This window comes from Stegodyphus dumicola, chromosome 4 (assembly GCF_044657685.1).
Source record: "Stegodyphus dumicola isolate Sdum_Otavi_A_Nest chromosome 4, ASM4465768v1".
Classification (NCBI taxonomy): domain Eukaryota; kingdom Metazoa; phylum Arthropoda; class Arachnida; order Araneae; family Eresidae; genus Stegodyphus; species Stegodyphus dumicola.
This window is the reverse complement of record NC_140771.1, coordinates 136505152-136522819: the sequence shown is the minus strand read 5'-3', so window position 1 is coordinate 136522819 and position 17668 is coordinate 136505152. Positions and strand designations below refer to the sequence as shown.

Genomic DNA, 17668 nt, shown 5'->3' with positions numbered 1-17668 from the left:
GGATAGTATGACAGGAATCCCACCAAATCCAGCATGATCTTTTTGTTAGTCAAATTGTGCTTTGAGACACAGCCAACAGGCTCACTGGGAGCAGACCAACTCATTTTTCAGCCTGTGTTCTTGAAGTAAATCCACTTTTCATGACAAGTGATGATCCGGTCCAGAATTTTGTTATTGTGTTGATATTTGAGCAGGCTAGTGCAGGCCTGAACATGCATGTCCTTACCTGCTTGAATCCACTCATGCTGCACCCAGCGATTGAACTTGAATGCCAAGGTTTATGTGCTGCCTGGTGCAACTAATGGACATGGCACTACATCTAATTTCTTAGCAAACTCTGAAATGGTTGCATATTGATCTTCTTCCACAAGATCTTGTAGGCAGACCTCATCAACTTCAGTAAGCTTCCGGAGTGCTCGCCGTCTTGAATGTCATAGTCCTTGTTTTTGAACTTTCGGTATCAAATCTTCACATTGTCATTTGATACAATATTAGTACCTAAAAGCTATATACATGATTTGATGACATTCAGTAGCTGACATTTTGCAAGAGAACTGGAAGTAAATGATGGTTCTAATCTGGTAGCATTATAGTTCCCTTTCAGACACGTTGTACTTAATGATGATAACAGTATTTTTTAACAAATTCCACAACTCAGTGTTCTAAAGCAAGTGTCTTCCTTTCAAATGCCAAAAATCGTGTGACAAAATATGATTAAACATGCCAATGTGAACTATTTGCACAGACGATACTTGCAGTGGCGGGAAACTTTCGTTAAAACTCGATCTAAACAATGCAGGCAGACATACCATGATTGCAATGTACTTATAAAGTGTTAGATTCAGTTAAAAAATAATCATTTGATATTTTATGTTTTTATTAAAATATTAAATGAGATGCATTCCGGTGACGTCGGAGGTCACATGATCTAAGAACTACTAATGTAAACAAACAAGCTTGTGCTGAGGTAGATGTGTTGAAAATTTGGAAACTTTGTTTATTTTTAATTAGTTATAAAATTTGCATTTCATCTTTAATTATTATTTCATCCATTAATTAACTGTTCATTCATTTGGTTAGTATAATTTTGGTAACTCTTATGTTATTGTTATCTTCATGATACTCATTTGTTTGCTGCTTTACCATGTTTTGATTGTTAATATTTATTTATGAATTCTTTCCTTGATCTGATAATTCATTTATAAAAAAAAGTAAAAATGAATACATAAAATCATGTTTACATAGATTGCTCTTCTACACTGAAAAGAAAGTTACTATTACTATTTTTAAGTCATAATTTTATCAGCTTAACAAGCAGAACAGTAAATATAAATAGTTGGTTTCTGAAAATCATAATACTCAAATTTCCAGAGCACTGTAAATGCAGTTGGCTCTTAAATCATGTAAGAATATCGATGCCAATGTTCTGCGCAGTTCAAAATTAATATATAATTTTATACAACTTAAAATTTAATTTTTAGCAACTGACTATTATCCTATTGATAGTATAAACTGCAAATTAGCACATTTTGTATACTATAATATAAATAATGTCAAAGAAAAATATAGATTTTTGCAACTGAGTTCACTGCAGTACTAGATGTGAAACTAATAATTTTTCATAATACATTTTTCTTCATTTTATAATAATAAATAATAAAAAGTACTATCTGTATATATTTTAAGTATTCAAAAAATAAATTTGAAGTTATTTTTAATCTTGTAAGTTACATAATTTATGTGCAGAATTTTTTTATTTTAAAATCATGTAGCTCAAACAGATTTTCAAGTGTATTTATTGAAAAGATCTACCATAGGATATAGACTAGTGTAATTCTAATGCACATGTTATCTCAAACCATGGACTGACACAACCACTGATTTTTCAAGGATTAAATATACATGCTAATTTAATACTTAAACTAAAAAAAAAAAAAAACTCGGCAATCTTCCATAAAAATTTAGAATTAAGTATAAATTCTTATCAAAGCAACCTTTTATATCAAAATGTTTCAGTATTACGAATACTTCTAATATTACAGCTGTTGGTATCCTTATATCTACAATGGAAGGTATTAAAAATATTAACATTCTGATATTTGTGTATTCATTAAAAATTAATTACAACAGCTAAAATATTATATATAACATATCCCAATGAAATTAATAAAATTTTAGCTGCATAAAATATTCTGACACTAATTAATATTAATAAGAGAAAATCGGCTTTGTATTTATGTTCTTGCAGATAAACAGATCTTTCACGAATTCGGCTATTCCAGTAATTTAGAACAACTATTCATGAACAATGAACATACTATTATTACACTTACATTTAAAAAATTGGAAAACGTTATTCAAGGTCTCGGGAATAGTTTTCAATTAACTGATATACACTTAATATTCTTAATGGAAACATTATTAATACTGGTAAGCATCATGCATAAGAAAAATTTATAAATCTTACCTCGTTTTCTGCAGAAAATTACACAGATGTTTCCTAATTTAGGCCTTCACACAGCTTGTTATAAGTACCGTGCTATCCGGCATTACTTTGAAACGAATATTGTTTTCCTTAACACATAGTTTTCCTTAAATAACAAATGACCCTTCTTGACATCAAGGAAAGATAAATCATTTCCAAGCGTATTTTTTAATTTCTGGCAATAGTCATAAATTTCTAAATGCGAAAAATCAATTACTTTCAGCCACGGAGTATCAGCGGATATCTGCTATCGACTCCATTGTAAACACAGCACATGTGGATGTTGTTGTTACTAGAGCAAGTGACTACATTTTTCCTTCCTCTCTTGCGAAATGTATCTCGTTAATCAAAATACATGCAGTTTGTTTTGGCAAACAGATGTTTAGTTGAAGACTATGTAAAAAATTACTGTGGGAAGCAATTTTTTCAACAAGACGAACCTCAAGATAACTGAAGTACTTAGGCAAAATTCCAATAAGTATTCTTATTTGGGGTTAAGTATAAATTGACAAAGTACATGTTTGTATAGTCATTTTGTTCTGGGCTGTGATTTGTCTGCAGTGAGTGCTGTAGAGATCTGTGTTGTCAAATTAAAGTGTCATATAAACTAGAAGATGTTATAATTTATATTAGAAAAATAAAATTTTCTCGGTTCAAAATGCATCGTTTTCTTGTTTTAAATGCAAATTTGGTTTGCTGCAGACTGCTACACAGGTAATTCTACAGGTCTATTCTAAGTGTAATAATAGTATGTTCATTGTTCATGAATAGTTGTACAGTGTAATTCTCAAATTTATTAATCTTCTCTATTGTCCCTAAAATCCTTAAATAACTGCAACTTTGCCTTAATATAGTACTCTTAAATATTATATTATGCAGTGCAAGAGAATTGAACATAATTAAAAATATTATGTAATAATATTGGAATATTTAATAAAGAATAATAGTAAATTACGTGGTAGATTTGGTCTAATAAGCATAGTACTAAGCACAATGGTATAGGGCTTCTGTGCATCTTCAGCAAAACAATTGTAACACATAATCAGAACCTTTGCCATGAGTACAATAACAATCCTTTAGAAACTTATTCAGAGTTTTTCTCCTTTCTGTTAACTGATGAAATATTGAAGTAGGCATAAAATTTATGCACTATTCGATTTATACTTTTTTTTTTTTTCTTTTAGACTGAAGTGTGTAATGAAAAAGGATGATCAAAGTATGAATGAAGAACTTGATGTAGAAAAGACTTTGAAAACCATGCAACTCTGTATTTCAAACATCGAAAATAAAGTAAGAGTTTTCATACAATTAAGTAGTTAATAGAAAAAATAATTTTAATGTTAGAAATTTTGCTAAAACCTAAGTATTTAAAATTTTCATTTCTCCTATTTTTTCTTTTTTAAAACTTTTTTCTATCATAGACTATTAAACTTAAATTGTATCTATAAAATTTTGCATTTTTGAATCCATGTGTTTTTAATCTTTTATTATAATGTATGAGGTGTTATGCAATAGTTCTGAGGCTAGGTGCGTAGAAAATAAAAACTTGTGTGGAATTTAATTTTGGTCACCATCCCTCTTAAGAGTACTTTTTGTGCTTCATAATATACTACTGTTCCCTGTCTTGATATACTATCACCAGTCCTTTTACCATTGTTTAACTGCTTGTGGAAGTATGTTGAGCAGTGCAATGTGATTTGCTCTGAAATCCTTGTACATTATCAAAGCACCAACCCTTCGACTTGAGAAATAAAGAAGTTACAGGAAGCCAGGTCTGGTGGGGATTGGGACTATTTGCTGTGGCCATTTCGCCGTCAAGACATATATTTCTTTACACAACTGTATTATATCTTGCCGTATTAAGTTGATTTAAATTAATAACTCTGTTTAGTTTAATAATTTCATTTAATAAACATTTCATATAAAATGCTATATAAAATGTTTTTATGTACAGTTTTATACAAATACAACGTTACACACGACTTATTAATTTTAAGATAGTAATGTGCTGACAGTATTCCAAAGTAATTCCATTTTTCATTCAGATTTTATAAAAATTTGGATTTCCTGTCTGTATGAGTAATTTCTCTGAACTAGCCAATTAAAATTTCAAGAAATTTAGGCGAATTATGTAAATATTGTAATCGATAATATAACTTCTGTTGTATCAAAAGTTTAGCCCCAGTTCTCTTTGATACTGACATAATTTTCTAACTAACTATGTGTAATTTATTTATATTTCATACTTTTAAATAACTGTATATATTACAAGCAACCTTTATTGAGTGTACAAAAGGTAAACAGAATTATTAAACTAAATAAATTTAATACAAGTATAATACGGCAAGATATAATACAGTTATGTAAAAAACTGTGTCTTGACTGTGAAACATCGTGATGGCAAAGCGGCCACGGTGAAATAGCGACAGCGAGAAGTCCTAGACCAGTCTGGTGAATAAGAAAGATAAAAAGCTATTGTATTGGTGTGACTTAAAAAGTAATATTTTCGGCATCCAAAATGACCTCTGCGATTCAAGTCACTTGCACCAAATGCTCTTACAAATGATTTAAAATATTATGATATTATAATAAAATTGTTTATTAATTACTTTGGCATTTGGAAAGGATTTGCAGTGAATAATCTTGGGGAAATGGCAAACATATTTTTAATTGCACCTCTGATTTGCTTAGTTTTCAGAGAATCCGATCTTCCAGTACAACTATTATTTGGTCTTTCATTTTTAGCCATATATTTTACTTTCAATATTGATTATGATTAATGACATAAAGGAATGGGTCATCCGGAACCTGCTGATTATATTGGTGCATATTTTTAATCTTATGCAAGTAGGTGCATTATCATGGTAATGCTTAGTTTTCCTTTTGCTATAGTTCAGGCTATTTGCATTTGATTTTTTGCCTCTTAGGTGTTTCAGAATGCTATATTAAAATCCTGTATTAATACTTTAATGAAGCTTTTTTTTTTTTTTTTTTTTTTTTCCCCTACTATGAGATCTAAAGTTTTTGTATAAATATAATATAATGCATGTTCATACTGAATGAAGGAATATTTCTTAGTGGACGCCATATTGCTTTCATAGTTCTAAATGAAACTCTGTTAGTTCTGATAACTTCTTTAATAGTGATGAGGCATATGAAATTTCTTGGATATTGTTTGTTTTGTTTGCAAAGGTTTTTCCTACCTTCTCTTTATCTTCTAGTGAGCGAAACCACCAGCAGCTTTCATTGCACATCGTTTTATTCATTACCGTATCTTTCAAGTATGTCAATACTCTCCATTGTTGATTTGGCAAATTTCATACTTAATCTAATATTTACTCCTTATTTTTATCTAAGATCTCTATTTCTGTTGAGAAGTCAAATGAACTGGTGCACATGGTTACAAAATAAAATGTAACTCAAATACCAAAATTAAAAAAGCCAAAAATAAATTATATGGCTGAATTTCATAGTAAAAGTTTAGTACAATAAGCATGATAATTATTGCTAACTGAAGTTTTGTTACAACTCAGTTTATCAAAGTGTTGTTTATAGTAATAGAATAGTAGTCCCTACGAGTGTTAGAGTGGTACACAGATAGCATTAAAATTTTTATTATTTTTATTATGTTTACAAGCACTACAATTTCCATTGCAAGTGTTGGCTATTACTAGTGTATTTTATTAAAAGTGTCAGCATTACAAGTGTGATGAGAACTCTTTGGTAAAGTTGAGCGAGTTTCAACAAAACTACAGCTAACAATTCCATGCTTTCTTTGTGCTAATTTTTGTACTAAAGTTGTTAAATTATTTTATACTATTGCACTGCCTCTTGCCATATTGATTCAAGAATATTATTTCTTGCCATTTGTACAAATGTGTTTTTATATGCTATATACTGCTTGTTACTGTTTCAGAACTTTCTGATCACACCTCATATGTTTGATATTTCAGTTAGCATTAATTACTTTGGTACTTAAATATTAGTACAAACAACTTAGCACAGTTTGGCCAGTTTTACAGAAGAAAATATTGCCTTAAAATTGCAAAACAATATTCATTTGAACTTTTGATGTAGAGTGAGGTATAGGGATGTGTTTTTATTAATGTCAAAACAGATTTTTACATATTCCAGATGTCAGGAAATTGTTATTAGATTCATATAAAAGTCTGTCTCCTGTTCTTTTTTTTTTTTTTTTTTTTTTTGTGCGTGTGTGTGTGTGTGTGTGTGTAACATTTAAAAATGGTACTTGCATGTTATCCCATCGAATGGCCAAGTAGCACAATTTAGCACCAATTACGGATGACCACTTTTTTACAATTCTACAGTATTGATTGCCAAGCATTATCAAATTTTTTACCAGCTGTCGACAAGATAATATGTAAGTACCAAAAACTTAATAATTTTTTTATAGCAGTCAAATAATTCCTATTTTTAAGCACATTGACTTTGAAATTGTTTTACATATCAATTGTTTTATTGTGTATTTAACTCGGAAATCAATAAATTTATTCACAAGTAAATCTGTATCTTTTGTTTTGGTGGAATTTTCATAGTATTTTTTTAAAGAATAAACTCAAAATGTTCATTTCCTTTGGTGATTTTTGACAAAATACTGTATTTCTGCATAAATTTTACCATAATTTCTTCCGCTGCTGGCAAATCCCACAAGTGCGTTTTAAAACAAAGTTGCTGTGCTATTTAACCCTCTGAGCGACGCAGGATTTTAATAAACGTACATTCATTAAGATGATATTTACATTATTAAAGAAAGTAAGAAAGCAAAATATCTTAAATTATAAGCTAATATATGCCAAGTAGCAAAACTTCTGATGACCAGATAAAGCCGGTCATAACTCTCAGAGGGTTAATCAAAACATGTCAATTTGTGTATCAGAATTTTGGAATTTGTAAAAAAAATAAAACAGAAAGCATGGATATGAAACTGAAGAATTCTTATATACATTGTTGCTTTAGTTGGGACATTCTGAAAATGTGGCAACTTCCTCTAAGGTGGTTGTACTAATACATAAGTATCAGTTTTTTTTTTTTTTTTTTTTTAATGTATATCAAAATGGTAGTAGTTGCAAAAATAGTTCAAGTTGCTAAATTGCAGACATCAAGTGAACTTTCTGCAATTAAGGTTAGATTTATCCCCCCCTTGTAGTAAGTTCATCCTTAATTATATTAGAAAATTTTAGCTGTTGTTTAATGTTAATATGCATCAGATGAAATTTTAAACAATTTTATCATTGTGATTGAAAGAATTTTTCTTTTTTCCAGCTGAAAATTCTAGACACCAGACAGTCATCTCTCCAGATCGCACAATATATATCTTTATTCCTTATATCCTTCTTAACTGGCATATATTTATGTAATCTTTTTCTTTCTGATGATTCTCCAGTTATTTCCTTTTTAAAACAGTTTTAAAAATATCAAGATACTTCCTCAGTAATGGTCTAATATTTATTTTCCTTTCATAAGTAAATATTATGATTCTTATAAGCATATGCATGTTCTTTTTTTGGATCATGCAAAATGTAGATAAAGTATGAAAATCAGCGATTATCTTTTGGGATCATTCACTGTTGAATGAATTATTTCAGTTTTGCTACGTAAGATATGAGCTCTTGTGATATTTCTGACAATTTATATGTAGTTTACCTTTAATTAAATTTTATTTTGTAGATATATCATTCCAGTGGATTTTGGGTATATTTTTACATGATATGAAGTTTTTTGTAATGAGAACAAAGGCTATATGTGTGTGTATATATATATATTTGTTTTTGGAACAGTAAACTACTTAAGCAGGCAGCTAAGCTGCAATCATACTAAATTAAAAAATTTCATTTAAATGTTTCCGTGCTGAAATTATATTGAAAACTTACCTTGCATCTGAATTAATTGAACTGTGAGAATTTTTTTTAAAGATAAAAAAAAAAATTATTTTAAATTAAAAAAAATTTTTTTTTATTAACTTCTGAATTTTTAATTCAGAAAATAATGGATGGATTTAATAATTAATAATGGATGAATAATATTTATTGGAGTTTTAAATTTTACTGTAGTTTCTCTGTTGTGGTGGATTGTTTTATACAAAATATTTTAATAATCTATGTACTGTCAATAATTTTTATACTGTAACTGTATTTTATACACATGTTTGAAATTCTTTTTACATATAATGGCAAGTTTGTTTGATTGCATTTGAAGTGCTTTATTTTTTACTATGAATGTAAACTTTATTATATTAAAGAATATTTTTCTAAAAGTGTTATTACTTCATTTGTTTACTTTAATCATAATTGTATTGGGAAACTCTTGAATGCATATATTTGTAAATAGGCATCATAAATTATAATTTTCTGTTTTTTTTTTTTTTTTTTTTTTTTTTTTTTTTTTTTTTTTTTTTTTTTTTCAAATTTGGCCACCAGCGGTCGAGTAGTAAAGTGGCTGAACACTTGTAGTTTGGTTCGAGGTTTGAATCCCACGAATGGGCTGACTGCATGGACGTTTTTGTCATTTTTCCCATGTGTGATCCGTATACGAGCCAGTTTCCCTTAGAATGTCTTTCACAAAGGCATCCCTTCACTTAGGCAGGTAGCCCTCGACACTTTGCCATAATCACATAAACAAAACTGCTTTCAAATTTATGTGTTGGAATATTCAGAAAAATGGGCTCAAAGTTTTAAGAATTAAATATAACTTTGAAATTAATTGTATATCTGGGCCCGTTTATATTTTAAAAGCATTTGCTGTGGTATTTAAGAAATATGCATAATTCGATGCACAATATATGAATCTTCATAAGTTCCCCCACCCTCTCCAAAATTTTAAATATGAAAATATGTAAAATAATATAGTAATGGCATCTGCCTGCTTTTAAACTCCCCCCCCCCAAAAAAAAGTAGTTCAATAAAACAGTTGTCGAAAAAAAAAAATTCCATTAATCATGTAATTAATTCTAAACTTATTTACATGGAAAAAATAAAAATCTTGTAGTCATCTGGAATAAAATTGTTACTTGCATGCATGAGCAGATACTGATTGAATATTGATTAAGAGGTACTAATGGCTGAATGAATAAAATGTGATGATGGTATATAATGATGCATGGAAATTTGAATTTCTGCATTGTATGTGAATTTCCTTATGTAATGGGAATTTCATGCTAATGAGTATTTTAATGGAGGTTTCCTTTTAATTCATATACACCATCAAAAATGAAAAGCAAGATATAAAATCATCAGAGATGTAAAACAGTTTTAAAATATTAAAAAACTTGTATTTGATGCAAAATAAAATCATATTGCATTTCACATAATTTATGTGTTTCAAATTGATTCAATGGATATCAAATTTAATGTGGTGTATTATGAGTCAAACTATAGGAAACTAAAGTGTGTTTAGGCTGTGTGCCTTAGACATTCACACACCCTGTTTTGATGATGCAGTCCCTACGTTCTGGTCAGTTTGTCATTTTATTCCAGTTATTAGATGAAAACTTTAAAACTGATGAAGATACTGAAGTAAAAAGGAAAACATTTACAGCTTCTGATAAAATGTAAGTTAAAATTGGTGTAGGTTGGTAGGTAAGTTGGTAGTTAAAATATCCTCTCTATTACTCATTATTGCCAATATAAATATTTTGAATTTAGATTTAAGTACTTTTAATGTTGTCTAGATACAGTCAAAACTATAGGTGTGGCCAAAGGAATTTAGATGTTTTATTTCTTCACGAAATTTTAGAGATCCAGGTTATTTTTAATTTTTTGGTTATTTTGCCTCAGTTAGAGTTAGCAACACTGTAACTTACTGACCACGTCATTGTTGCTCATATCCTGTTAAGTTGAGTTTAAATTGTGAGTTGGCATTGTGATTATTTTGTACTGTACATTTAATTGATTTTATCTTCAAAATGCCAAACAAAAATTGTGTGTTTACTGATGAATTAAAAGCTTATCCATTTTTGAAAAACAAGTTTATGATCATTCTGATGAAATTAAATATGAACTATGCTTTTCGATTTTCAGTAGCTCGTGTTGGACATTTGGACATTACAAATCAATTGAAATATTCAGAACATGAGGCAAGACTAGTAGCTGTGGCAGGAACTTCCTTAAATTAATATTTTAAAGGTACCAATTTAAATGACAAAAGAATTCTTAACAGCAGCTAAAGAAGCAACTTTTGCATTTCATGTTGTTACAATCTCAGTTTTAAGGCAGCCAATTGTCAATCCAAATTGCTTTTGTAGCTCTTTGAACAAAGTTTAGACTAGCCAGAATTAAATGTGAAGTTGTCATTGTTAACCTGACTGAACCGCTGTCGTTTCCTCTGCTTTGCAAATATTTAAATAAGACAAATTTTCTGAATGCATTGGATTCTTCTAGCGGGAAAGAAATTAAAAACTGTGTCAATTGTTGTACCAGACAGTGGCAGTAAACTTTTAAGCTCTTAGTCATTTCCAGTAGAAGAAATATTGATAAACTGTTTAATGTCAGTGGGGGGATTGCATTTTTGGAGGATAATTGCAATACTTATTTTGGGGGGTGTTAAACATAGAGAATGAAATAATTTTTATAACTGGTTAAAAAGTGAACTAGAAAGAAATGTTGGCATTGGTTACTGTTGGCTGGTTATTGTTGGATGTGTGCTCACGTCATACACAACTGCCTTCAAACTGCTACTGATGTTCTACCTATTGAAAGAGAAGCTGTAGTAGTTAAAATTTACAAATATTTCTACGTTGATACGTTTCTCGAGTCACTGAACTACGAGTTCTGTGAATTTGTAGATCTAAGGTGTCAAAAAGTTTCTTCAAACCAGTGATAACTACTTGCAGCTTTTGATGATATAGCTGATATCTTATTTCACAAGTTTGTCCTGCGATGAATAATAATTGTGGTGAAACATGTATGTAGTTTTTGCAAGAGCAACTCTATTTAACAAAGCTAACTTGATTATAGGAAGTACCAAAGCCAGTGCAATTGATTTTGCCAGTGAACTAGAAATTAAAAAATTTGATGTGTACACCACAGGACTTCCTTGTGCGGAATTTTTTCTTGCATTTAAACTTATTGGATTGAATTAAATCTATTTCGTTGATAGTGCATAAACCACAATAGAATAAATGCACTCTTTAAAAGTCACTGTACTTGTTTACCATAGCGACACTCTGGCCCTAGGTTCACAGTGTTACGTTTTGTTCATTTTTTAACTCAGAATGCACAAAATTTATATCAAGAGTTATCTAATCGTTGCCACGTTCTATTCAAATACTATAATAAAAATCTAAAACGATGTGTAAAAGAAATCAAGCAGAGAACAACAACAAAAAAAAGTTTTTCACAGACAATTCAGTATATCTCATTCAATTAATTCAGTTTTCACTTCGCGACAAGGCAAAAATAAATCAAAACTCAAGATGTCAGTATTGAAAATTATGAAGTAAATCTTAAACACTTATTTCCTTGAAAAAATTCCAGAATGAATTTAGAATGATTTAATTCGCAATAATAAAAGAAGGCGTTATCTTTGTTATTGCAAAGCTTACTATCTCTAGGTTGGCAACAAATCTATTATTCTTGCTGTTCAAATGTAAACAAGCAGTGACCACCATAGAAAAAATAGGCTTAGTGGCACTTAAACAACTTTTAAATTGTTGATAATTCTAAAAATATTGCTTACAGATTTACTAAAGGCATAAAAACCTTAACCTGAAGATAAGAACAACATAATTCAATCATTTTTAAAGCAAAAAGTGCACAATTTACAAACATGTAAGAATATAAAAAACAAGATCACCGAGTCGAGTAACAGAAGTGGATATATATACATGTATTTATATAATTTTAGGTGCTGCCAATTGCAACTAAAACACGAGGTGCACATCTACATGTTAAAGCAGTCCTATATACAAAATTTCAACGTTCTGAGGCTAGTCGTTTTTGAGTTATGTGAGATACATACGTACGCTCAGATGCCACGAAAAGTTCTCTAGAATTCATTTAAAATTAATTTTACAATTTTTTGGGGGGAAATGAGTCCTTTATCCTGTCTTTTCGTACAGATGTCACGCAAAAACATTGTTAAATTGCGTTCGATAGCTGTCAAAATGTATATTTTCGTTGAAATGTGCTGCCCGAAACTTTTCGCGATTACAATACTTTTTACTTCATACAAGGAAGTAAAAACAAACCTTCAGGAAACGTGTGATAATAAATTTTCCTCAGAAAGCAGAAAAAAAGTTTTAGAATGCTAGGAAGTAATGGAACTTAATACAATCGTACAACAGCATTTTATGACAAATGTTTTTCTTACATTGAGCTATGGGAAAACACATGAAGCGGAATCTTTTGTTTGGATAGGCAACACTAGATTAACATTGCCTGAAACTGAAGCTTTAAGTGAAAAAATTCATGAAACTATCACAAGTAATATGATAAGTATAGATTATCTTTTTGATGTAGTAGTGATTACAGAAGCGTTTTGGTCAACTAACTGTGGCCCAGCAGCGGCCGAGTCGCTGAACACTGGTAGTTCGGTCCGAGGTTCGAATCCCACGAACGGGCTGGCTGCATGGGCGTTTTCGTGGTTTTCCCCATGTGTAACGTGTATACGAGCCAGTTTCCTTTAGAAAGTCCTCCACGAAGGCATCCCTCTCCTTAGGCAGATAGCCCTCGAGGCTTTGCCATAATCATACACACACAACTAACTGTGAAATCTGGAAAAATGAAAGTTGCAAAGAAAAGGTGGGTGCAACGTTTTGGTTATTTTCAAAGAAAAATTTCATTGCCTAATCTTGTTCAAATAATAGAACATATTTTCAGCAGACTAAGCACATCGGTACCAGTCAAAAGAATAATCCCTATAATAAATATTTTGTGGTTTGAAGAAAGAGGTAGAATTGCTGAATCAACTATAAAAACTTTACCAAGCTGAAAAGTTAACAGTGAACTGAATTGCAATGATTTTTTTTCAATGCCATTAAAAGTAACAATTTTTAAAGAAAGTTCATTAGTAATAAATACTAATAACTTCTTAATAATAAAGTAGTTGGTTTCCAGCTTGAGTTAATTAAATTTTTGTTGACTCCTTGTTGTTTTTCATTAACAACTTCTTTATTTAACCTTTTTTATTTCATAGTCCATGCTATTAAAATCTGTGCACATCTGTGTATCTCTCTCTGTCTGTCTGTAACATCTTCTCCAGAACAGTGGAGAATTGAGTTTCGAGAGAGGTACCCACCCCGGATTTCAAAAATTTGTGGGAAGCCATTTCGGCCATTCTTATCTTCGTACAATTTCAATCAACCGAGATATTAATTAAAACTTTGGAAAAAAAAAGGAGTTAGTTTAGAAAAGTTATATTGGCAGCAAAAAATTTATTTACGAAGTGTTTGTTGCAAGTTGTGCAAGATATTGGGTTGTGAGATATTAATTAAAACTCTGAAAATGCTATTTTGCAACAAAAATTTTATTTACAAATTGGTTGTTTGCGTAAAAAGCCTAAGCCTGCTGTAACCTTTATTTTCTGTTGTACTTTTCGAAAAATTGTCCTGATTTGAGCAAAATATGTTATGGTAAGGAATTGTCAATAATTCATATATGAGAAAAATTACTCTAAAAAATTTATTGAAATATTGTACAAAGTTAAAATATTTGTAGAGGTCATTATTGTTAACATGTAGAATGTCAAAAATGCTCAAGCCGTCAGAAAACGTTAAAAAGTAGTTTTTATGAAACTAAATCATGAGTAATGGCATAATAAGTTTCTCTAAAAAAATTCATTATCACTTCTTTCCTTACATCATATTCGTGGAATAATTTGATGTAAAGTAGTATTTGTTCCTGAAGCAATATGCTGGTAACGTTTTAATGATATGAAAAACTTTTAAATAAATGCACTTTTGGATTTAAATTATCATTAAATATAGGAATTCATTTATCAGTAAAATATTTTGCAGTTATCCACAGAGGATTTTATTATTTATGAAACAGTAAATTTATTCAATAGTAATTGGTATTTAATTTTCTCTGATGATTGATGTGTACTTGGTTTCTTTAATGATGGATTTCATTTTATAGATTTAAAAGAACAAAAAGGTTTCAAACGCAAGGAGCCTTGATATGCCTTTAAAGGATGTTGAGATAGTCTGTAATAAAAATATATTGAAGCTTCTCACTGTGAAGAATGAACATGAGCAATAGTTTTATTCTCTAGGGCAATAATCTTTACAGAAGATCAAAATAGTCTGAAGCCATGGGTTTTCCATGTAGGATCATTACATTTCAACACATTATCAATGTTACTGATATAAATCTTTAGCTGTATTTTAGTAAATCAATTCTTAGTTTTTTTTTTTTTAAATAGCAAGTTCAATATATTTTTCTGACTGAAAGTAGAGTAACATTAACAACGCAACTAAGACTATTGCTCTAAAATTGTGGTTTTTCTTAGAAGTAAGATTATACTCGATATGTTTATGAATTAAGAAGGTACAAATAATCTTTTGAAATTGTTTGCAGAGGGGGAATTGTATACATTTTTAATGATTTCATTATATATTCATTAGGCATTTTTGCTTTATTAAGGTGTTTTATTTTTATTTTGCAGCATGATGTAATCTATTTTTCAATAAAGCTGATGAATTTTAGACTTGATAGTTTGAGGAATTTATTCTCACACCTTAAATATATATCTTCTGAACAAAGAATAAGTTTTTGCTCAGGAAAGTGAAATTACTAAATAAATATATTGCTGTATTGAAATGTTCAGCATCTCTCTATTCTATTTGTATAGTCAGTTCTAAATATTAAATTTTTTATCAAAAGAGGAAAAAATTCCATTTTTATAATTCTAAATGAAGGAAATTATTTTCAGATCATAGATATGAATATTTTCACTATTGAAAGATAAATTTTTGCTAGAGCATATGAAGTCACAAAATAAATATATTTGGGCTATAGAATTTAACAATTAAATTGCATTCACGTGTTCTGCGCTATCATAAAAAAGTAAAGATTTACCTGAATGTAGTTTCAGGTATTACATAACATTTTATATGTATTTCAGAAGTAGATTTTTAAATGCTCAAATTTTAACTAACACAAACCTGTGAATTTCTCTGACAGTTTCCATAGTTCTCTAGCTTTTACGTCGTCCTTTGCGGCTCGTGATGTCCAGTAGATTTTGCAATCAACAAAGTATTCACCTGAAATATTCTGTATTTCATCTGCCACTGCCAAGTATACAGTCGTCTGCGCCCCACTATTTGCACTTTTAAGAAATGGGTAAACTATTGGAATTATTATATACTTAATGAACCATCTGGCATTGCGAGCTATTGATGTCCTTACACCTCCAGGATGCAACGCATTGACTGTAACCCCTGTTCCTATCAATCTTTTCGAAAGTTCACGAACAAACAAAATGTTTGCTAGTTTAGTGCTGCAGTAGATCCAGTAAGGGTCTCTTACGTATTTTTCACAGTTCAAGTTGTCCAAATCAAGAGTGGCCCAAAGATGCGTGCATGAAGAAACTACTATTATACGGGAGGGGGTGGATCTTTTCAGCAAATTTAGAAGCAGATGTGTAAGCAAAAATGGACCGAAATGGTTGGTTGCAAACTGAAGTTCCAAATTTTCAGCTGTCAGATGCAAACCGGGCTTGGGTGTGATGCCAGCATTATGTATCAGTACATCCAGTCTCTGTTCTTTAGCATACATTTCAGTTGCAAACTGTCTGATGGAGTTCATTGATGACAGATCCAATTGTCGAACGACGACATTGTTATTACCTGTTGCATCTGTAATTTTCTTCGCTGCTTTTTCTCCTCTTTCTACACTGCGGCAGGCAAGAATAACTTTTGCTTTTCGAAGTGCTAGTTCACAGGCTGTTTCAAATCCTATCCCGGAGTTCGCCCCAGTTACGACCACAACTTTCCCTTCTAACGTCTTTCTGCTGTTGCATACTCCAGCCGAAATGCGTAAATATAGTTTTAAAACCAGGAACAAAGATAAAGGAATGATAAGCAATAACAAATACAAGTTATCAACCATTGCGCAGAGAAAACTTCTAAAATCCTTTTTATCTTAAGAGTGCGATGTATTCATTATTATTCCTAAATGTTTATGCCGTAAGATGCATATGTTTCGTTTCAAAGAATATCTTGAAACTGCAGCTGTCTGATTGCTGTGAATGGAAGAAAGAGACTAACTAATATCAAATCTTAGACGATGTGTTTTGAGGTCATTTGCGCATCGAACTAGTACTTCAAAGCGGCGAAAGTAAATATTTTAAGATCCGAAATGAAAGCAAAGAACCCGTTGGCGCGGAAAGTAGGACAAGACTCATCAGGATGTAAGCGAATTTTGATTGACGTCAAGAATGCAGTGAAAGAACTTTCAAAATAGTACCTTCGCAATTTTCGCTTCCTAATGTGAAAGTGTTTACTCTTTTCAGCTTCGTCGTTCTAAATTTTCTCTTCAACTTCCTGGGCAATGTAATTCTTTTTCTCTGACCTCTATGCATTTCGTTAGGTTTTAGAATTTCTAAATAGTTCATTTTTGCGCAAACTTTTATTTTGTATCTCCAAAATTCAGATATACCTAAGAAGCAATACTAAATTATGAATAAAATGTTGTTTTAGTTTTTCATAAATGTATTTATGATTTGCTTAAAAGTAATCGAACGTATCTTCATTTCAAAGAAATGTTATAAATATTTGGGTAGAATTAGGGCAGGGTACGAGTCAGTTACTTTAGAATATACTGTATTTCAAAGTCATTTTCCTCCTTGCTTTTCTAGTAATCATGGTAACGACTGCTGCGGAAGATAGTGTAGTCCTGTAATTTGCCAAAGTCTCCCAATCCTTTCTGTTTAGTGATAATGATATGCATTACTATCGTAAATTAACATACTGTAGGGTATATCCACCTGTTCCTTAAGGGGGCTCATGCACCTTAAACCCCTGATGATCTTCGAATATGTGACTGTTGCAAGAATTGGAATAATTTATTTATTTTAAAAGCAATTACTTCCAACTTTTTACATCTGACTATATAATATAGCTGCTTTAGAAACTAGTAACCAGAAAGTTTGTGTTGCCACAAATATTTTTGTAATTTAATCCGCGTTGTAACAAAAGTTTTCGTCATGTTTCCACCTTGCGCACTT

General features: G+C 30.5%; 1 protein-coding gene and 1 pseudogene across 3 annotated transcripts in view; one reads left to right on the top strand and one right to left on the bottom strand.

Annotated features, from left to right (window-relative positions):
• Positions 1-8759, top strand: part of LOC118197210 (motile sperm domain-containing protein 2-like) — a 145307-nt gene extending 136548 nt beyond the window's left edge. For 2 of the 3 annotated variants that reach the window (XM_085815523.1, XM_085815525.1), the window contains 2 exons: positions 3670-3775; positions 7769-8759. In XM_085815523.1, the coding sequence (XP_085671649.1) occupies positions 3670-3775; positions 7769-7915 (253 nt within the window). In that variant the 3' untranslated portion in view covers positions 7916-8759. Of the gene's footprint in view, positions 1-3669; positions 3776-7768 lie in introns of those variants that run through there. The other variant, XM_085815526.1, reaches the window with a different exon arrangement.
• Positions 8760-14679: 5920 nt separating this feature from the next.
• On the bottom strand, positions 14680-17075 carry LOC118197211 (retinol dehydrogenase 11 pseudogene; annotated as a pseudogene).
• Between the last annotated feature and the right edge of the window lie 593 nt (positions 17076-17668).